The 23102-nt window shown below is 39.2% G+C and overlaps 1 protein-coding gene across 6 annotated transcripts in view; it reads right to left on the bottom strand.

Annotated features, from left to right (window-relative positions):
• PRPF39 (pre-mRNA processing factor 39) overlaps positions 1-22887 on the bottom strand; it is a 31918-nt gene extending 9031 nt beyond the window's left edge. The window contains exons 1-5 of one of the 6 annotated variants that reach the window (XM_047767246.1): positions 22734-22887; positions 7030-7376; positions 5812-5937; positions 5048-5166; positions 1947-2114 (exon numbers count right to left, since the gene is read on the bottom strand). In XM_047767246.1, coding sequence (XP_047623202.1) covers positions 1947-2114; positions 5048-5166; positions 5812-5937; positions 7030-7347 — 731 coding nt within the window. In that variant the 5' untranslated portion in view covers positions 7348-7376; positions 22734-22887. Of the gene's footprint in view, positions 1-1946; positions 2115-5047; positions 5167-5294; positions 5938-6024; positions 6057-7029; positions 7377-22733 lie in introns of those variants that run through there. The other 5 variants (XM_047767247.1, XM_047767251.1, XM_047767250.1 and 2 more) reach the window with 5 other exon arrangements.
• Between the last annotated feature and the right edge of the window lie 215 nt (positions 22888-23102).

Raw genomic sequence — 23102 nt, 5'->3', positions numbered from 1 at the left:
CATTTCTTTCTCATCTGTTCTTATATACTTTCTAAACAATCTTATTAATATGGCTTTAAATAATAAGCATGCTATAAGGACTCTTAAACTCTAACTTAAGTCCAAACCTCTTCCCTAAATTCCAGATTAGTATATGTAATTGCCGATACTCTGCATTAAGAAATACAGATTTTAAGCAAAGAGTAGTATGAAAATAAAAAGTCATTTCATTTATCCACAGACACTAGTGTGTAACACAAATTTTAATCCAAAAACACTAAGTTAAGGAGCTAAAACATGAACACCATCTCAATTTGGAACCTTATATACAACGTGTCTTTAAGCATGTCACCCCTTGGATTTCCCGTTGTGGCACAGTGAAAACAAAACTGACTAGTATCCATGAGAATGTGGATTGGCTCCCTGGCCTTGCTCAGGGAGTATACAGCATTGCAGTGAAGTGTGATGTAGATCACAGACTCAGCTCGGACCTCGCACTGCTGTGGTATAGGATGGCAGCTCTAACTCTGATTTAACCCCTAGCCTGGGAACTTCCAATATGCTGCAAGTGTGACCCTAAAAAGCAAAAAGAAAAAAATAATAAAGCATATCACCCCATCCACAAATCAACACCCTCAGCATTTCTAATCTGTTTTCTTTTTTGGCTCTGCCCTTGGCCTGTGGAAGTTCCGGGGCCAGGAATTAAACCCATGCCACAGCAGCAACTTGAATGCCAGATCTTTAACCCCCTGAGCTAACATAAAACTAGTTATAAAAATTATAAAAATTGTGACAAAAATATAGAAAATGTGGCAGTTAAAAAAAGCAAACACTGGGCGTTCCAGTTGTGGTGTAGTGGAAACAAATCCGACTAGTATCTATGAGGATGCCAGTTCGATCCCTTGCCTCACTCAGTGGTTTGGGGATCTGGCATTGCTGTGAACTGTGGTATAGGTCACAGACGCGGCTCAGATCCTGTGCTGCTGTGGCTATGGCACAGGCCAGCAGCTGCAGCTCTAATTCAACCCCCAGCCTGGGAACCTCCATATACCACAGGTGCAGCCCTAAAAAGCAAAAAAAAAAAAAAAAAAAGCAAACATTGGCCTTCCTGCTGTGGCACGGGAGGTTAGGTACCTGTTATCTGTGGTGGCTTAGGTCACGGCTGGAGCAGGGTTTAGACCCCTGCATGGCACAGTGGGTTAAGGATCTGGTATTGCCACAGCTGTGATGTAGGTCTCAACTACAGCTGGCTAGGATTCAAATCCTGGCCCAGGAACTTAATATGCCACAGGTACAGCCAAAAAAAAAAAAAAAATTTTCCCTGGTGGTTTAGTAGTTAAGATTCTGTGCTTTCACTACTGTAGCGTGGGTTCAATCTTTGATCTAGGAATTGAATTCCCACATTAAGCCACTGCACAGCTTGGCCAAAAACAAAATAAACAAAAAAATTGGAGTTCCCGTCGTGGTGCAGTGGTTAACGAATCCAACTAGGAACCATGAGGTTGCAGGTTCGGTCCCTGCCCTTGCTCGGTGGGTTAAGGATCTGGCGTTGCCGTGAGCTGTGGTATAGCTTGCAGACACGGCTCGGATCCCGCGTTGCTGTGGCTCTGGCGTACGCCAGTGGCTACAGCTCCGATTCGACCCCTAGCCTGGGAACCTCCATATGCCGCCGGAGCGGCCCAAAGAAATAGCAAAAAGACAAAAAAACAAAAAGCAAAAAAAAAAGAAACAAAAAAACCAAACATTTATCAATTGAGTCCAAACCAATATAATTCCTAAACACTTTTTAAGCTATATGGAAAATGTCAAGATTTAAAAGTGTATAAATTGTGATTATCGAGCTAGAAAATTTATTTGTTTGCATGTAGAAAAATCTTACATGTCAAGAGAATAAATATCCTCAATATTAGAAATTAATTACCTAAGTAATCACAAAGAAATTTCAACAATCCGATTTTGCCACCTACCTCTGAAAATGATGACTATAAAGCTGTGTTGGAATACCAAGAATACGATCATATATAGCTGTAACTTCTCTCAGGTTTCCCTGTTCATTTTCCCAGTTTATATACATTTCCCATAGTCTGTCAGATCGGAAATCTGTTCCTGCAGCTAGAACAGCATGCTCAAAAGTTCTGAAAAATTAAATTACCCCTAAGTTATATTTCTAAGATAAAGCTGCTTTAAAAATATTATTTCTACACTTGACAATACAAACAAAGACCAAAACATTAAGTTGTATACCTGAAATTAATAGGTTATACATCAGTCTCTATTGAAAAACAAAAATAGAAAAATTTCTAAATTTCAGAATATAATGCTAAATTCAAAATTATAGTCAACTGTTACCTATATAAGTAGAGATTAAAAGAAAGAAGGAACAATGGAAAAGTGTATGACAGCTGCTTTTTAAAAAAGAGAAAAACATAAAGGGAATAAATAAATGTACTTTTTATATAACTGTATATTATTATACTTAAGATATAAATTTGCAATCCAAATTACATCACAAACACATAAGAGTGTCACAGTAGACACTAAAATATTTGTTAAACTTGAAATGTTAGATTCCTTTAGGGCAAAAGACAAAAGAAAGAAATTTTATCTCACTTTAAAAAATAATTTTCTGGCATTCTCGTCATGGCTCAGCGATAATGAACCCAACTAACACCCATGAGGACACGGGTTCGATCCCTGACCCTGCTCAGTGGATTAAGGATCTGTCCTTGCTGTGAGCTGCACTGTAGGTTGCAGACACAGCTCAGATCTCGTGTTGCTGTGACTGTGGTATAGGCTGGCAGCTACAGCTCCAACTCCACCCCTAGCCTGGGAACTTCCATATGCTGCAGGTGCAGCCTTTAAAAAAAAAAAAAAGACACCCCCCCCCCACCAAAAAAAAAATACTTTTCTCTAACAAGAGGTCCAGTTGCCTTGCCAGATGAGAAATATACATGCATTTTAAAACTCTCAGAAGTCTCTCCTGATTCTAAAATCCTCCAATTATGGTTTACTACAAAAACATTTATTTTTAGCTCATTTCAACAGATTTCAGTAAGCAGTTTTAATCACTGGATTTAATATTCTAATGGGATAAATTTTTAGATAGATATTTTCAAAATAAATAATAGAATCAAGAGGGATTTTTAACAGTATAAAGGACAATGTAGCAGGTATTTTTCCTGAAAAATATCAAAAAAAAGCTAGGAAGCTATAGTATTTAAAAGTACAGCACATGCCTGATATCAGAAAAACAGATTAACAAACAGTTCTCAAGAAAACAAAACATATCAATGTATACATGAGAATTTAGCATATGATAAAGAAGTTTTTTTGTTTTTTTGCCGGGCGTGGCATGTGAAAGTTCCTGGGCCAGGAATTAAACCCACGCCGCAGCAGTAACCCATGCCACTGCAATGACAATAGCAGTTCCGTAACCCACTGAGCCACGTGGGAACTCCAAAAGTATATTAAATCAATGCAGAAAAGATTAAGACTGTTTAACAAATGGAAAAAATAAAAGGTTAATCTCTGACAAACGAAAGACTAAATGCTAGATGAATGACTAAAAAAAAAAAAAAAAAAAAAAACTAGAGGAGTTCCCGCAGTGGCGCAGCAGGATTGACAGTATCTTGGGAGCACTAGGACAAAGGTTCAATCCCTCCCACCCAGCACAGTGGGTTAAAGATCTAGTGTTGCCACAGCTGGGGCAACAGTCGCAACTGCAGTTCCGATCTGATCCCAGGCCCCAGAACTCCATATGCCATAGAGTGGCAAAAAAAAGAAAAGAAAAAAAAAAAACCTTATAAAAAGATTTAGAAGAAACCTTAAGATTCATATATTCTTGGCAAGATAGGCACAAAAGTCAGAAATCAATAAAAGATGAAAACTGAACCAACTATAATAAAAAAAAAAGAACCTCTATTATGATAAAGACAACCTAAACAAAGATGTGCCAAAATTGGAGGAAATATGTTCAATATATACAAAGGATTGAGAGAGAGAATATGTGTATGTACACGTGTAGGTTTTTAAGAGTTAAAATACATGCTTCTCACCTGCAGAATCCCAAAATGATTCAGGAAATTTTTTTTTTTTTGTCTTTTTGCCATTTCTTGGGCTGCTCCCACGGCATATGGAGGTTCCCAAGCTAGGGGTCCAATCAGAACTGTAGCTACCAGCCTACGCCAGAGCCACAGCAACGCAGGATCCGAGCCGCGTCTGCAACCTACACCACAGCTCACGGCAATGCCGGATCCTTAGCCCACTGAACAAGGCTTGGGATCAAACCCGCAACCTCATGGTTCCTAGTCGGATTCGTTAACCACTTCGCCGCGACGGGAACTCCAATTCAGGAAATTAATGTACCAGATACAACAAAAACCAGAGGGAGTTGCAAGAGGAAGGATGATAGGTAATGAACAAAATGTTTAGAAGAAGGTAAGGGATCTTAAATCCCCTTTCCTGCCCAGCCATGGAATCTCAGAAGCTAGGTACATACTTCCCAGGTAGATGAGACGCTTCTTCAATGAAGAAACTGCTTAGTACAATAAGATATAAGGATTCCAATACTGGGAGTCCCCCAACAAAAACCTGAGTGGCCACCTGATTACTTTACAATGAAGTCCCATAGGCCACCTAAGATAGCACAGAGCTTCCATTTGGTTTATTAATGTCTAAACTTTAACATGAGCACAACTCCAGAGATCACGTATATCAGAAATGAAAACAAGTAAACAAACAGAAAAGAGGAAACAGTACTGGGAGTGGAGAAAATTTTCAACTATCCTTTATACCCTTAAAGAAATGTTAAAAAGATGCAGCCATATAACAAGCTATTAGCCATGAGGGGGAGGGATTGGTGACATAAGGAAATGGGATCTAGGAATGGTGGAGGACTTTATTACATACACTTTTTATAATCATGCATAACTTTACTGTATCATTTTTTAAATAAGCAGTGAAAAATAAACATAAACTTTCAGTTTAGCATGGCTGAGTAATTCTATTATCAGTATCAGACCACTTATTTATATCTTTATACAGATTTGAGTATCAATGTTTCACATACCCTCTTATTGTACTGGTTGTTTCAGGATCACCTGGGTCCAGTGTTTCTTTTAAGAAGTTTATATAATGTATCCAAAGGTCAACACTAAGAGGTATTGCCTGAAGCCCCCGGCGATACACCTAAGAAGAAAACAACAAACTGTACTTCAAATATTTAATTATTTCTTAACAGAGAGGTAACACTGTGTTATCCGGTGAACCTTAGAAATACTAATTACTGGAATTTTGTTTAAATAATCTACCATTACCATTTGGGTGGAGGTTGGATAGAACATGGCAATGTTCTGATCCCCACGTGCAGAGTCTTGATCTTCAAAGCGCAGCAGTCCCTGCATTCTGACCGGGTTGTGTGGGCAGGCTTTGGGTTACAGACCATAGGGCACAGACCCATTAGAGCATCAATGACAGCGTCTGACCAAAAATGCAATAAGACGTAGCAAATGTGACTAGCAAACCAACTATATTGTTTGGAAAATGAGAAATAAATGTAAGTGAGAGAAAAGCCCTGCCCTACTTGTTAAGCTGCAGTGTAATACAGAGGCTTGCACTGCAAAGCTTGACAAACTGTAGAGGTTTAACGCACCTGCCAACAAAGAGAGAAAATATTAGCTACAAATGCCACAAGAGTGACAAATGCAAATAAAATACCCTGTAAAATTGTTCGACCATAAATCGTAGGTACTGCCAGCCAAAAAAAGTCTTTGCTTTGTTATCATTTGGCTCACAGTACCTAATGAAGATAACTTTATTCAGTAATGTACGCACCTCATCTGATTGTTTAATGTTGTCATGCCGCTTTTCAAGGTCTGCATACTTTTTCCAATAACCATAGCAATACGGATAGTGTATGAAAAATTTGTCAAACGCTTTCCTGGCAGCCATCAAGTGATTCTGATGAAAATAAAACAAGGTATTTAAACATCTTGGAAATTTTTGTCACAAAAATATTTATTATTCCTTTCAAATGTACAGGCATACCTCAGAGATATTGCGGGTTCAGTTCCAGATCACTGTAATAAAGCGAATATTGCAATGAAGCAGGTCACACAAAGTTTTTGCTTTCAAAGTGCACACAAAAATTATGTTTACACTATACCATAGCTTATTAAGTGTGCAATAGCATTATGTCTAAAAAACAATGTATATACTTTAATTTAAAAATACTTTATTGCTAAAAAATGCCAAAACAGGAGTTCCCATCATGGCTCAGTGGAAACAAATCTGACTAATATTCATAAGGATGTGGGTTCAATCCCTAGCCTTGCTCAGTGGGTTAAGCTGTTAAGCATCAAGCGTTGTCATGAGCTGTGGTGTAGGTTGAAGACATGGCTCAGATCCCACGTTGCTGTGGCTGTGGCTATGGCTGACGGCTGTAGCTCAGATTTGACCCCTAGCCTGGGAACTTCCATATGTCGAGGGTACGGCCCTAAAAAGCAAAAAAAAAAAAAAAAAATTAAATTAAAAATGCCAAAACAATTAAAATAGTAATATGAAATACCACTGATCACAGATCACCACAACAAATGAAAAAGTTTGAAATATTCTAAGAAATACCAGAAATGCAACAGAGACATGAAGCGAGCAAATACTGTCTCGATGCAAGAATGCCACAAACCTTCAAGTTTTAAAAAACACAGTATCTGCCAAGCTCATTAAGAGAAAACGCAATAAAACGAGGTATGCCTGTATTATCTCAAATAAATAAACGGCAGGCTTAAAATCACACACAAAGCAGCCTTTTTTTCTACAAATGCAATTTTATCCTTTCAAACAGAAAGTACTAACTCTGTCAAACATCAAGGTAAATTTTTTTAATTTTAGCAACTTTATACATGCATACCAATTATTACAAATATTACACTTTGTCTTTAATACTGACTTTCCATAATGTACAAATGCTATGAAAGTTATTTTTTGAAGCTAAATATATATTAAAAACTTGATAAATCTATCCCTTCTAATCCCATTTAAATAGTTACTAACCTCCTGTTCTACATACTGAAGCAAATATACCCAGCCTGTAAAATCCTGAGGATTACTTTCTACAGTTTTCCAAAACTTTTCATATTCTGGAGGGAAATTTGCTTCTGTTTCTGTCACAGGAAGGTCCACAGTATTTGCCGTTTCGTTTTCTTCTGTAGTTGTATTCACTGTAGGAGATCCATCAGGTGACTGTTCCATTTCCGTCACGTTCATAATTTCAGTACTGAAATCAGCAGACTGTTCTATCACTACCTCTGAACTGTTGCCTGTGCTGCCATTATTAGAATTTCTGTACTCATCCATGTGAGAATTTTGCATAGCTATTTATTTTTTCTTCAGTTAATGACCTGTGGAAACATAAAGAGAAACACCTTCCTAATGTTCATTTGGCACCATCAAACCACTTTTAAAAGCCCAAGCTAGCTATTAAACATTAATTTGATTCTTGAGCTCTCCTATAAGTCATTATCAGAAGACTTATTAGTTTGTATATTATAAATGAAATTCCGTAACAAATTTTCCAAAATTCTGCCTTTTTTTTTTTTTGCTGCACCCGCAGATTGTGGAAGTTCCTGGGCCAGAGATCAAACTTAAGCCACAGCAGTGACAATGCCAAATCCTTAACCACACAGTCACCAGGAAACCCCCATTTTATTTTACTTTTAGGGACACACCTACAGCATAAGGAAGTTCCCAGGCAATGGGTCAACTCGGAGATGCAGCTACCAGCCTACACCACAGCCATACCAAGCCAGATCTGAGCTGCATCTGCAACCTACACCACAGCTCATGGCAAGGCCGGATCCTGAACCCACTGAGCAAGGCCAGGGATTGAACTGGCATCCTCATGGATACTAGCTGGGTTTGTAACCCACTGAGCCACAAGAGGAACTCCCATTTTATTGGTGAATAAAAACTAGTTCCTTCATCTATAAACAAATGAGTATTGTGGCTGCTCCCTAAAGAAGAAATCATATCTAGAATGCAATGCTTCTTACCTAGTAGCTAAGAATCTAAAATTCAATGCCTGAATGCTATCTTTATTAATCCTGGAAAAAAGCAACATTTTTAATATTGGTTCTAAAGGCCAAAAGTTAAATAAAACAAATTGCAGTCATGGATATAAATATTTCAGAGGGAAATTCACCATATAGCTCAGGAAAAGCTTTAGAAAAGAGGTTATGTTGTTGAAATAATCTATAAATTTTAAATCCTAGCAGCTAGGTTTGATTTTATTATAGAAGACACAAATTAAGGTTTTGAAAAAATTAAAGAATTATTTTTAAAGTGAATGTTATTAAGAACACATTTATGAAAGTTTTACCATCTGGATAGCAACTCAATAAAATCTTTTAAATTTAGTCATCTTATGGCTAAGGTCATAAAACAATGAATAATTACTCTTTTTTTTTTTTGTCTTTTTGCCTTTTCTAGGGCCGCTCCTGCGGCATATGGAGATTCCCAGGCTAGGGGTTTAATCGGAGCCATAGCCACCAGCCTGCACCAGAGCCACAGCAATGCAGGATCTGAACTGCGTCTGCAACCTACACCACAGCTCACAGCAACGCCGGATCCTTAACCCACTAAGCAAGGCCAGGGATCGAACCCGCAACCTCATGGTTTCTAGTTGGATTCGATAACCACTGAGCCATGACGAGAACTCCGACAATGAATAATTACTCTTTTATCCTTTAAAGTAGTATCACATAATTCACAGCTGACTTCACCTCTTCCACTAAAAATTGAAATGGAAATTGAATCATTAAATTATACGGCATGTCTTTTTTTTTTTTTTTTAAATGGTCCACCTGTGGCATATGAAGTTCCTGGGCCAGGGACTGAATCCCAGATGCAGCTGCAGCAACATAAGATACTTTAACCCACTTTACCAGGCCAGAGATTGAACTGCCAGACTAGAGACTGAACCCACACCTCAGCAGTGACTTGAGCTGATGCAGTTCGATTCTTAACCCACTGCACCTCAGCAGGGACTCCAGGCATGTCTTTTTTTTTTAAGTTAGGGATTATTCTCAAAACTAAACAGACCATAAAATTGATTTACTCCTAAAATATACTCAAGGGAGCTCCCATTGTGGCTCAGAAGGTTAAGAACCTAATATCCATGAGGATGCAGATTCAATCCCTCGCCTTACTCAGTGGGTTAAGGATCCAGTGTTGCTGCAAGTTGCAGCGTAGGTCACAGATGCTACTCAGATCTGGCGTTGCTGTGGCTGTGGTGTAGGTTTGTGGCTATGGCTCCAATTTGACCCCTAGCCTGGGAACTTCCATATGCCGCAGGTATAGCCATAAGACCAAAAAAAAAAAAAAATTTTAATTAAAAAATAAAAAAATAAAATATACTCAGAATACACAATTAGTTAATACATTTCAGTATAATTTAAAAGATGACTAAGACTTTTTTTTGGTCTTTTTAGGGCCACACCTGTGGCATATGGAGGTTCCCAGGCTAGGGGTCGAATCGGAGCTTCAGCTACCAGACTACACCACAGCCACAGCAAGGCCAGATTCGAGCCCATCTGTGACCTACACCACAGCTCACAGCAACAATGAATCCTTAACCCACTGAGAGAGGCCAGGGATCAAACCCGCAACCTCATGGTTCCTAGTTGGATTGTTTCCACTGCACTATGGGAATGCCCAAAAGATGATTAAGACTTTAAAGACAGTAATTCAAAGAAAGAAATGCAAATGACCAAAAATCAAATGAAAGGATTATATCTTTACTAATAATGATGTAAATTAAAACAAAGAGATGTCAAATGGACAATAATTAAAAAATATTTCTGGAGGATAGTCACGCAAAATGTAACAAATAACGAATGAGCATATTTTATGTTATATCAATAACCAGGCAAAAAACATTTGTTTGCTTAAAAATATTTGCTAGAACACTGTATTATGGCAAAAAGACAAGCTACTATTAACACTGCTTTAGTAAATGGCATATTTGTACAAGAGAATAATAATTTAAAAGTAAATATGTGCACCTGTTTTGATAAAGATAACCACTACAAATATACTATATACATGCAACACATAGACGTGTAAGAATATATACCAAATAAAATGCACTAAAAATATTGCTTGGCCTTAACAGCTGTTCTCTCTATATAACTAGGCTAATACTTTCTTCTTTTGGCTTATCTGCAATTATTTAACTGAAGTGAAAAAAAAAAAAAGAGGGGGAAAGTGTTTTTTTTTATTTAAGAAAAACCAGCTCTATGGAAGCCCTGTTGTGGTGCAGCGGAAACGAATCTGACTAGGAACCATGAAGTTGCAGGCTGGATCCCTGGCCCCGCTCAGTGGGTTAAAGATCTGGCAATGCCATGAGCTGTGGTGTAGGTCGCAGACGAGGCTTGGATCCAGTGTTGCTGTGCCTCTGGCGTAAGGCTGGCGGCTACAGCTCCAATTTGACCCCTAGCATGGGTACCTCCATGTGCCACAGGTATAGCCCTAAAAAAAGACCAAAAAAAAAAAAAAAAAGAAGAAGAAAAGAAAAGAAAAACCAGCTCTAATTGGCTGGCTACATATTTTTTTTGCAATTTTATACTACCTTAAAAATCTGGGTTTCATTAACATCGCTATAACCTAGCTCCACACAATAGTCACCTAGTAACCTATTTATTTATTTATTTATTTTTATTTTTGTCTTTTGAGGGTTGCACCCACGGAATATGCTGGGGGTCCAATCAGAGCCACAGAACGCGGGATCCAAGCCACATCTGCAACCTACACCACAGCTCAGGCAATGTCGTATCCTTAACCTACTGAGAGAGGCCAAGGATCAAACCCATCCCCTCATGGATGCTAGTCAGATTTGCTTCCACTGAGCCACGATGGGAACTCCATAACCTACTTACTTTAAAATACAAATTTACTGGCACCCAACACCAATGATTCTGAGTTCCAGGGTCAAGCCCATAAGCTATACTTCTACTAAGTTCTCTGAATAATTCAGAGCAATAGCAACTGATTCACGGGTAAACTCTGAAGAATGGAACTGCTGGATTAAAGAATCTGTGTGTATTAAATTTGGGAATATACTGACAATTTATCTTTAGAGAAGTGGTATTATTTTAGTTGACTATCCAACATCAGCTCACCATGTTCCTAATAAAAGTTTTTGTTTAGGGCAGCAATATACCTAACCCCACACAGAGATTTATGACAGAGAAAAGAATATCTGCTGCAGAGCTCTGCAAAAAAATTTGCTTTTCTGATAAAAGGGACAGTCGCAAATAGTATAGGTCCTATCACTTTCTTCTTATCTTGAATGTGAACATACCTGAAACAACCTATATCCACAAAGCCGTCAGTAAGAACTGGCCAGGAAAATTAAGAAATACCAGCCCTGATATCACCAAGCTAATAACAAAATGCCGCCTTCAGGCGTTCCCATCATGGCTTAGCAGTTAATGAAACTGAGTAGCATCCATGAGGACGGGGGTTTGATCCCTGCCCTTGTTCAGTGGGATAACGATCCAGCGTTGCCTTGAGCAGTGATGTAGGTTGAAGACTCGGCTCAGATCCGCATTTTTGTGGCTCTGGCGTAGGCCGGTGGCTACAGCTCCGATTGGACCCCCTAGCCTGGGAATCTCTGTATGCCACAGGTGTGGCCCCATAAAGACAAAAAAAAAAAAAGCCACCTTCATACTGTGTGAGAAAATAAGTCCCTATTTGATTAAACTACTATCACTATTCTTCTATTACTTGCAGACAAATGTGTTCGTAACTAATTAACCCACTAACAATGCATGAGAAAGTCCATTTCTCCATCTCCCCCTGTCAGCACCAGATACCAAGAAACTTAATTTTTGCTCATCTGATTAAAAAAATAAAGACTAGTATCTCATTTTGATTTGCATTTCCTTTAACTATGAATTGATTTCTATTGAATTTCTTTTTTTTTTTTTTGTTAAATGCTGTTTCACATCCTGTGTCCATATTTACTATTGTATTTTTTCATGGTTCATACAAGTTCTTTATAAACCAAGGAAATCAGATGTTTAGGACATACATTGTAAAACATTTTTTAGTTTGTCTTCTTATAAGTTTAAGAGTTTTTTCTGTGTGTGTGGAGGGCATCTTTTAAACTGTCACAGATTTGAAATCCAGATTCTAAAATATGTCCATTATTTCAAAACGCAGTATGAAACAATTTTTTTTCCAAAGAAAGGATAAATTTAAAATGCTAAATCAAGTGACCTTTTGAGGCTGAACCACTGGAAGAATTAGCTATAACCAGGTAAGTCTAGGAAATCTTTTTTTAAAAAAAGGAGAACAAGAAGTGGGGAAAAGAAGGGAAGTGTGGGGAAGTCAAGTGGGGACAAAAAAGCTTTTAATACTTGATGCATATCTAGCACTATACTATATTCCTTATAGAGAATACATAGGTATAAGATAAGTTCCTCACTCTAAGGCTTATTAACTAGTTGAAGAGAGATCAAAAACATGGAAAACAGGAGTTCCCGTCGTGGCTTAGCAGTAATGAATCTGACTAGGATCCATGAGGACTTGATCCCTGGGTTTGAACCCTGGCCTTGCTCAGTGGGTTAAAGATCCAGCGTTGCTGTGGTTGTGGCGTAGATCAGCAGTTGCTGCTCCAATTTGACCCCTGTCCTGGGAGCTTATGTGTCCCAAGTGCAGCCCTAAAACAAACAAACAACAACAACAAAAACCACAAAAAACAATTAGACAAAATTTCAAATGAAATAAAGTCAAAGTTTAGAGAAATAGAAAATTAGAGGCATTAAGCAAAGCTTCATGAAATATAGAATTTGAAAAACTACAGGTTATGGAATAATAGAAAAAGAATGATACATTATTCCAAAATAGGGAACAGCCCATTTGACTTGGCAGAACAATCCTTCTTAACAGGAGACAAGACGGAAATTAGGTTTGGCTCCCTGATGAGAAAGAGATAAGACTCACCATCACCAGAGTGAAGATGGTCTATGTTGGGGAGGTGAAATGACTAAGCAGGACAGAGGAAGAGGGACTTGAGGAAAAATAATTCAACCAGCAAATCTAGTTGCTACATGATAAAGGAGAATCAAAGTATTAGGAAAAATAGTTCCCTTCTACTTGAATCAATGATTATTGTCATAAACTTTTTCAGGTTTACCACTTGAGACCCTAGAAAAAGGACAGAAGCTTTTCAATTTATTTTGCTCTCTTTTGCCCTGTCCTTTAAAGAAAATACACATTTGAAGATTAATCTCCTGTATACAAATGAGTCAGTGTTTTTATTTCAAAGCACATTGTTTAAAATTTTTTTTATATGATGGTTAGTTGATATACTGAGTCATTTATTACCTGCCCCATACTTAAGTAGGACATAAGGGCTTCTTCTGGAATCAGCAAATTTACCACACCCCTGCATCTTCAGAGACTATCAATTACTCCATACCCAGTGATTATAGTGTCATAAAAAGAATTAAAACATCAGCCTTACCCTTAGGGAGATCATTTTTCTGATTACTTCCAAAATCACAGAGACAAAAGAATACACTTTTTTTTTAAAAAGTTATTCCAACATATTGTCCATAATGTAGCAATCAATAGTTGCAGTTTACTCTTTTTTTTTGGTCTTTTTGCCATTTCTTGGGCCGCTCCCGAGGCTATGGAGGTTCCCAGGCTAGGGGTCCAATCGGAGCTGTAGCCACTGGCCCAGGCCAGAGCCATAGCAACGCAAGATCCCAGCTGAGTCTGCAACTTATACCACAGCTCATGGCAACGCTGGATCGTTAACCCACTGAGCAAGGGGAGGGATGGAACCGGCAACCTCATAGTTCCTAGTTGGATTCATTAACCACTGTGTCACAACGGGAACTCCAAGTTGCAGTTTACTCTTAACAGCCACCAATAATTTCAAAACAGCAACATAAAATGGCAAAGAGGTAAAAAATAACTATTAAAAGAAGACAACAGTGTGGTAATGGAATAAAGAAAAACAGATAAATAGAAGGGAAAATCCAGAAATAAATATTGGGCAAGGGTTTCAAAATCACTCAATGGGGAAAGGGCAGTTTCTTTAACAAACGATGCTGAGGAAACTGGATGTTCACAATGCAAAAGAATGAAGCCGAGAAGTTCCCTGGTGGCTCAGCAGGTTAAGGATCTGGTGTTGTCGCTGCTAAGGCTCAGGTCACTGCTGTGGCATGGGTTCAATCCCTGGCCCCAGAATTTCAAGCAGGGGAGAGGGAGGGGAGGGAGGAAGGAAGGAAGGACAAAACTGAATCCTTATCTTACAACATATACAAAAATTAACCAAAGATGGAAGATGGATTAAAACCCTGGCAATGATTTCTTGGCTATGATACCAAAAGCAAAAAAAGACAAAAGGAGCTACATCTTAATTTAAAACTTCTGTCCATCAAAGGACTCAATAAACACAGTTAAGAATAGGAGGAAATATTTGCAAATCTTCTATCTGATTAGGGGTTAATATCTAGAATATATAAAGAACTCCAATGACTGAACAACAAAAACAATTAAAAAATAGGCAAACTACTTGAACAGATAGTGCTCCAAAAATGATACACAAATGGCCAACAAGCACATGAATAGATGCTCATATTACTAATTATCAGAGAAATGCAAATCAAAATCCCAGTATCACCTCATACCCATTAGGATGGCTACTATCAAAAAAGCTAGAAAATGGTGTGACTGCTATAAAAAAAAAAGCTTTCTGCCCATGGATACTGCCAGGTAACCATCATTATACCCTCCTCTCTACTGCTGTCATGTCTAAGTCATAGCCTCCCAATCCCTCCTGGATTGATCCTCTACTTTTCCTATCTTTCCCCACATTTTTCTCTTATCCCTTTGATTCATTCTACTCTGAAATCTTTTTTACTCTATTTCCAATATATTAAATTTTTAATTTCTTTTTTCTTTTCTTTTTTTTTTTTTTTTTTTTTGCTATTTTAGGGCCGCACCCGAGGCATATGGAGGTTCCCAAGCTAGGATTCGAATCAGATCTACAGCTGCCAGCCTACACCACAGCTCACAGCAACGCCAGATCCTTAACCCACTGAGCAAGGCCAGGGATCAAACCCACATCCTCATGGATCCTAGTCGGGTTCATTAACCACTGAGCCACAAAGGGAACTCCCTTAATTTCCATTTTTAATTCTCTGAATAATCAATATTCCTGTTTTACTGGTGCAATATCTCCAGTTTATAATTTATTTCAGATTTCTTCTGTTCTTAGCATTATCTCTCTCTCTCTCTTTTTTTTTGTCTTTTTTTTTGTTGTTGTTATTTCTTGGGCCGCTCCCACACATATGGAGGTTCCCAGGCTAGGGGTCGAATCGGAGCTGTAGCCACTGGCCCAGGCCAGAGCCACAGCAACACGGGATCCGAGCCGCGTCTGCAACCTACACCACAGCTCACGGCAACGCCGGATCGTTAACCCACTGAGCAAGGGCAGGGACCGAACCCGCAACCTCATGGTTCCTAGTCGGATTCGTTAACCACTGCGCCACGACGGGAACTCCTCTTTTTTTTTTTTGGATACCTATTTTGGTTTCTTAAGTATAGTGATCTTCAAACTCCTGTTAAAGAGTAAGTGTGCAGCATTACAAAAGAAATTAGAAGCTAGATAAAGCTTGGCAACTAGTGGGCCTCAGTGCAAGATGGCCTTCTGTTAAGGGGCAAAGGGTGGGAGGGACTTACTGTCAGTGCTTTACATTTTTCCCTTGGGTTAAGTTTTCCCAAAGAAAAATGTTTCAACTTAAAATATAAGAAGATACAATAAGCATTCTGGGAGCAAATAAGACAAACAGGGCTGGTTGGTGACATCATCATTCAATTCCCCATTTTCACTAAGACCTTTCACCCCTGTTCCACCTCCTACCAGCTGTGCCAAACTCCTCTGGTTTCACCCTCTTTTGAACAAACATCCACATTTTGTTTTGGTTTTTTTGGTTTGTTTGTTTGGTTTTTTTGCTGGCTATACTAGATGGAGAAGGAAAATCTAGAGTCTATAAACTACTCCAGACTTTCAACCAATCTTCCAATTTTTAGTTGCATTCAGCACTCTCATCTTCAGAGGCCTTGAGAATCTGAAATTGCTGACCCCTCTGGAGTTCTGTGGGAAGTTTTATCTTGTTTCTCATTAACTTCTCTCTCTGCAAAGAGCTGAATGCGGAAAAACAAAAATCTAAGACTATCTGCTTTTTTCCAAAACATTTAATTCTCATCTGCTGATACCGCCTCTTCTGCTCTTTGTCCTTTAGGGTTTATACTACTTTATTTCTTTTTTATTTTATCTGATTTATAGTTTTTATTTATTTCACTGAATTTAGATATACAAAATACTCTAAGCTGAAACCCTTTTGTTTTCTTTTTGTTTTTTGGACTTGCCCACAGCATGCAGAAGTTCACAGGCCATAGATCAAACCTGCACCACAGCAGTGACAATGCTGGATCCTTAACCCACTGAGATTCCAAGGAACTCCGTATTTAGTATTTTTAAAAATTTCTAACCAATACCACTTCCTTGTGTAATAACATGCATTCAATAGCTATTTAGTGAGCAACTTCTGTGTGTAAGACACTACTATTCTAAGTTCTGGTAATTTGGTTGTGCATAAAACAACATCCCTGCTTTCAAAGGAGCTGACATCCCAGTGGGTAGATAATTTTTCTAAAAGTAAATTTACAATATGTCCATGGTACCAAATGCTAAGAACAAAACTGAGATAGGATGAGGCAGTAAAATAATCAAGCCATGCAGCTATCTAGAGGGAAATTCCAAGCAGTAGAAAGAGTAAGTTCTGAGATAAGTGATGTTTTTGGCATGTTTACAGAAAAATAGATGGGCAAGAAGGGTAGAACAGCTAGATTTGCTTAAATATCCCTCAATTTGACTTGAGTTCTTTCTAAGATTTGGCTTTCCTAAGTATACCACAATAAACCTCCTTATGTAAATGTGTATTTTTAAAAGCAATTTCCTTTGGGTTATGTTCTCAAATTTCAATATGTGGCATAAAACCATAAAATTAAGCATGGTTTTGACCTATGTTTACGAGAAAATGCTCTAGGAGTTCCCATTGTGGCTCAGTGGGTTAAGGATCCAGCGTTGCCACAAGCTGCAGTGTAGGTTACAGATGAAGCTCAGATCCAGTGTTGCTGTGGCTATGGTGTAGTCCTGCAGTAGCAGCTCTAATTCAACCCCAAGCCTGGGAATTTCCATATGCCACAAGTGCAGCCCTAAAAAGCAAAACTAAAAAAAAAGAGAGAGAAAATGTTCTAGAATTTTATCTACTGGCAAGTTATTATGAGTATTAGACTAACAAAATTATTAGATAAAAAAGAAATATGTAAGAATAAGTGACATTTCTATAGTTAGAAATTTTTCTCTGGCCTTGCCCAAGGCATGCAGAAATTCCCAGGCCAGGAATCAAAACTGTGCCATAGCGGTGGCCCAAGCTACAGCAGTGACAATGCTGGATCCTTAACCACTAGGCCACCAGGGAACTCCCATATAGTTAGAAATCATTTTTTAAGACCATTTGATGGAATTAGTCATGAACACAAATGTGTTCTACTGCAGCCTTTTTTCTAAGAAAATAACCACATGTTGGTACACTATGCAGTCCAGCGCATATCACTCCAATGAAAATACTGATTTTTCATCTCAAAATTTTGTTCTGTGCCTTTATAACAGCACTCTACACAAGCTAAAACACATAACCATCATTTGTTCTCCTCCTTCTCTAGGTAACGATGGATGAAGTATCTCTGCTCCTACCATGGGGTCAAACACCCTGAACTCATGAGGTAGATCACTTCCCCTACCCATCTTCTTAAGAATGTTGTTTCTTAAATTATCTCCACTATCTCCTTATCCATTTCTTTCAGTGATTACTTCCATTAGCCTTTAAACATTATAAATCTCTCTTTTTTTTTTTTTGTTTTTGTTTTTGCTGTGCCTGTGGCATGTGGAAGTTCCCAAGCCAGGGACTGAACCTGCACCCCAGCGGCAACCTGTGCCACAGATGCAGCAATGTTGGATCCTCAACCCACTACACCACAAAGGAACTTCCTTTTTTTTCCTCTCTCATCTTTTATATAATAATAATAATTTATAATGTACATATAAATATAATAATTTATAATGTACATACCATAATTTAGCTCAACTTAAAAACAACCGAAGGGTAATCATAAGCTATGTTAAGATTTTAGTGTTTTTTCCAAGCACAATGGGAAGACAATGAAGTCTAAGCTTATCTCTACTTCTACACCCTCCATTTATTCTTCAATTTGGATACTTCTTTATTGTTCCTCTGAAATTCCCCCAAAGTCACAATCTCCTTGTTTATAAATCCAGTTGGACATGTTCCAATTCATCTTTCTGATACACTCTTCAAAGCATCCAACAGTAATAAAGACTTCCTACCAAAAAGGCTCTCTTTACTTACATTTTCTGACATATCACACTCACCTAGCTTTGCTGTGTTTTCCAATTCAACTGGTTTCAGCTTCAGGGCCTTAGTGTATGCAGTGTCTTCTACCTGGAATGCTCCTCCATCCCTCTAACCCTCCTCACACCACCTTCACACTCACACTCAGAGCTTTCGACCTAAATGAAGCCTAGTCATTAATCTGGGCAAATTTAAACATCCTCCCCTCCGTATGTGTGTGTGTGTGTGTGTGTGTGTGTGTGTGTGCGCGCGCGCGCGCGCGCTTCTTAGGGCTGCACCCTCAGCATGTGGAGGTTCCCAGGCTAGGGGTCAAATTGGAGCTGTAGCTGCCGGCCTATGCCACAGCCACAGCAACGCGGGATCTTAGCCGCATCTGCGACCTATACCACAGCTCATGGCAATGCCAGATCCTTAACCCACTGAGCAAGGCCAGGGATCAAACCTACATTGTCATGGATGCTAGTCAGATTCGTTAACCACTGAGCCACGACGGGAACTCCTAAACATCCTTTCCTGAAAAGTATTCCCTAGCCTCCAAATTAGTTAGGTTTTCCCCAGTGATGCTTCCACAGCAATCTGTCTTTTTCCCCACACTATACATCATGTTTTGATACTAATTCCGTGTCTATCTTCCACTCTAGATCATAACTTCCTTTCAAATTAAGGGCCAAATCTATCATCTACCAATACATGGAGATACAGTACACAAGGAGGCTCAGTATACACTCACTGAATAACAAATAAAAAGCATCACAGTCCCTCACTGCCTATCTACAGTCCTAAACCTAGTTTACTACTTTAAAAAAAACCAGATGAGAAGTTGTATAATAAAAAGCTTGGGCTTTAGAGCCTACCAGAACCAAATTAAAGATCTGGCCCAGTTACTCATTAGTGAACTCTGAGCAAGTAACTTAACCTTGACAAGCCTCGTCCGCAAATAATGACACATACCTTGCTCTAAACATTAACCATCTTCTACATTTACACTGCTATTCTTACAATTATTCTCTCCCCTCTTGAATAACATTGTTCAAACTTCAGAATGCTTGAAACCAGATTTTTTTTTTTTTTTTTTTTTGCTTTTTAGGGCTGAACCCAGGGCATATGGAAATTTCCAGGCAAGGGGATGATTCAGAGCTGCAGCTGCTGGCCTATGCCACAGCCACAGCAACACAGCTCACAGCCAGCGCTATATCCTTAACCCACTGAGCAAGGTCAGGAATCAAACGCGTATCCTCATGGATACTAGCAGGATTCTTTTCTGCTGTACCACGGTGGGAACTCCCGACCAGCTTATTTTTTTTTAAAGGAAAAATACAAAATAGAAAAAATATCAGAGTGCACTGCACACATTAAAGTCACATTGCTGAAATACACATAGAATTCAACTACTGTTTACTGAATTGCAATGTCACATGTATATCTTATTACAGGCTGCACTCAAAAATTTGAAGAATGGAGTTCTCCCTGTGGCACAGTGGATTAAGGAATTGGTGTCATTTCTGCAACAGGAGTTCAATCCCCAATCCTGTGCAGTGGGTTAAGGATCTGGCATTGCTGCAGCTGCAGCATGGATTTGATCCCTGGCCCAGGAACTTCCACCTGCCACAGGTACAGCAGGGGGGGACATTGCTACACTATTGCTACAGATAAATTAATATTAGAATATTAAGATATTAAGTTCAGTGAGAACAGAGGCCTTGGTTTTGCTCACTATGTCCCTATAAGCCAAAAACAGTGTCTGGTATACAATAGCACAGTAAATATTTGTTGAAAAACTGAATGATAGATCTGGTCCCAATTTAACTTTTCAAACACATTAATCCTACTATATTCCTGTCATTTACAGAGGCCAACACATTCTCAGGCTCAGGGTGTTCTCCCAAAATAACAAGTTTCCTCCTTTTCTCAACTCACCAAACCAATCAATGCCTTTTTTTTTTTTTTACTACTTTGCACTTAGTTATATAAAACCATGAGAGGTGTAAAGTCCACAAGCATAAAAGAAAATGGTATATATTAAAAGTGAATATGAAGTACAAAATACAGTTCTACATCTTACATTTAAGTTTTAGTTCAGTTACGACACACATTTGACTAACAATTCAGCATGCCATCCTAAAATTTAAAAGGTCTTCTGGAGGATGACTTAACCCATACTTAGTTAAAAATGAGAAGTCTGACCTATTACCTTCCTTTTAACCTCTCTACAGGCATTTATGCCTACAGAGGTACTCAAAATCATATCACTGATTATTCTTTTAACAAACAGGGCAACACACACCAATGTGAAGTCATCACTAAGAACTGAAAGTCAGGAGTACTGCAAATCAACTAGCTTTGCAATCCATACGTTACTCTGTGCCTCATCCAGAGATAAGCCAAATGGAAGACTTAAAGTGTTAAGAAGTAATGTATATATCTACTTCTTATGATTTATCACAACCACTGGTTTTGGAAACTGTTTTCAGAGGCTGAGTAGAATGTTCAGATTGATCTTTTTAAAATTTCCACATAATAAGCATTGACTATTATGTCCCAGAAACTGGACTTTATATATATATAAATGTTTGTATCATCTTCAGGTCTTTGGGGGGCGGATAACTATTTAGCTGGAACTACTACTTTCTTCCTCCTTTGCTACTTTTCCAAAATTTGAAATCCAGGAGTTCCTGTTGTGGCTCAGCAGTAACCCATGAGGATGCAAATGCAGATTTGATCCCTTGCCTGGCTCAGTGGGTTAAGGATCTGGTGTTGCTGTGAGCTGTGCTGTATGTCGCAGACACAGCTGGGATCCCATGTTGCTGCAGTCGTGGTGCAGGCCTGCAGCTGAAGCTCTGATTGGATCCCCAGCCTGGGAACTTCCAAATGCCACAGGTGCGGCCCTAAAAAGACAAAAAAAAAAAAACCAAAAATTTTAATCATATGCTTTATGCAGAATTATTTGTTAATATACAACAGAAAGTTCTGTTGTTTCTTTTTTTTGTAAAGCTTATTACAAGATATTGAATATAGTTCCCTGTGCTACAAGTAGGACTTTTTTTATATATAGTAGTTGTATCTTCTAATCTTTCTCCTGAAAAAAAAGCCACACATACTTTTTATCATTTGATTTATAAAATTATTTTTCTTATTCAACTATATGCAAGCAAGTAAAAATATTACCAAATATTCTGACACTAAAAAATCCTGCTTTTCAATTCTCACTTCCAACATCTCACACCAACTACTAATTAGCCATCTTTGGTAACCCTTAATTATTCCAGAACTTGTCTTCTTTAGTACAACTCCTTTCATTCATTTTCTCTCTACCATAGGCTGAAGAGTGTAAAGTTCCAACTTTTTCAGCTTTAGAATGAGGTTATAAGGGGAGGGAGAGCGGGGTGGGACCTGGCTGTAGTTGCTAGTTTTCAATTCACTTAAGCTTCCAGAGCCCAAAACACTTAAGTTCAAACATGAGTTTCATATTTCCCTGCATGAAACTTCCTTTCTTAAACTTCAACCTTTACAAATGCAAACTAAATAAATAAATAAAGTATTTCTGATGAAGGATCAGTCGTCAACGTGACCCCCTCAAAGAGAAGGCAACATGAATATTAAACTAAAGATACATTAAGAGCTCTACTACCTATTAACTTAAAGTATTATTTATTAGCCTAAATATGTGATTTTTAGAGCGAGAAAAACACCAGTGTTGGTCTCTGACCGCAAATGGTAAACATTTTTCTTCAAGGTTTGGTTTTTCTGCTTCTATCCTATTCCGCCAAAAGCTTTAGGTGATCTTGGGGTGCTGTGACTCAGGGTCCCAAAGTGTGGCTTTCGAAGGCGAAATGCGCCCTAGAGGTACCTAAAAGTTTTGTTAAGACAATTTGTTTCATATTCTCCTATTCCTCTGGACCCCCTCCACTTCCAGTCGTTCCAACCACACTGGTTTCCAGCTCCCGGGAAAGCATGGCCTTTAGACTTACCCCAAATCGCTCCCTAAATCAAGGTGGAGGCCCACATTTCCCCGCCCGTCGTCAGGTACCCGGCAGGGAAACCTACGGTTTAAGAAACCCCGCACTGCTCCACCCAACAGGTGGGAAGGAAAAGGGAATGGACAGCTGGGCCCCAAGGCCAAGCCAGGCCTCAAACAAGGCGGGAGAGGGAGGCCGCAACCCCAGCGCGGCCTGAAACATGGCAGGCCCATTCCTGCCCCGCTTATCACCTCCTCCGGCCAATTCCAAGGCGCCCGCCCCAGCTGACCTGACGATGGATGCCACTCTATGCCATGAGCCGCTGTCTGGGCCAACCGAGCTGAAGATGGCACTTCCACCGTCTCTGTCCCCACAGACACCGCAGCAGCAGCAACCAGCGCCACAGCCGCTTCGTCTAGTGCGCGGCGCGCATGCGTCGGTGTCCCTGAAGGGAAACGAGTCACGTGGCTGCGCAGCGCGCAAGCCTCGCCTTCAGTGGATCCAAGGGGCGGGCGGCCGGCCGCGCCCCGACCCCGCCCCTCCACCGCGGAGGGCGGGGCTGCTGCTCAGACCTGGTTTTCCCAGCTCCATGTGGACTTCAGAGTAGAAAGAGGTTGTTTAGGGCCTTTCGCGCCTCTGATCTTAAGCACAGAGAGCG

The sequence above is a fragment of the Phacochoerus africanus genome, chromosome 2 (genome assembly GCF_016906955.1).
Source record: "Phacochoerus africanus isolate WHEZ1 chromosome 2, ROS_Pafr_v1, whole genome shotgun sequence".
Taxonomy (NCBI): domain Eukaryota; kingdom Metazoa; phylum Chordata; class Mammalia; order Artiodactyla; family Suidae; genus Phacochoerus; species Phacochoerus africanus.
Note: the sequence above shows the minus strand (reverse complement) of the source record. Positions and strands in the feature narration are given on the sequence as shown.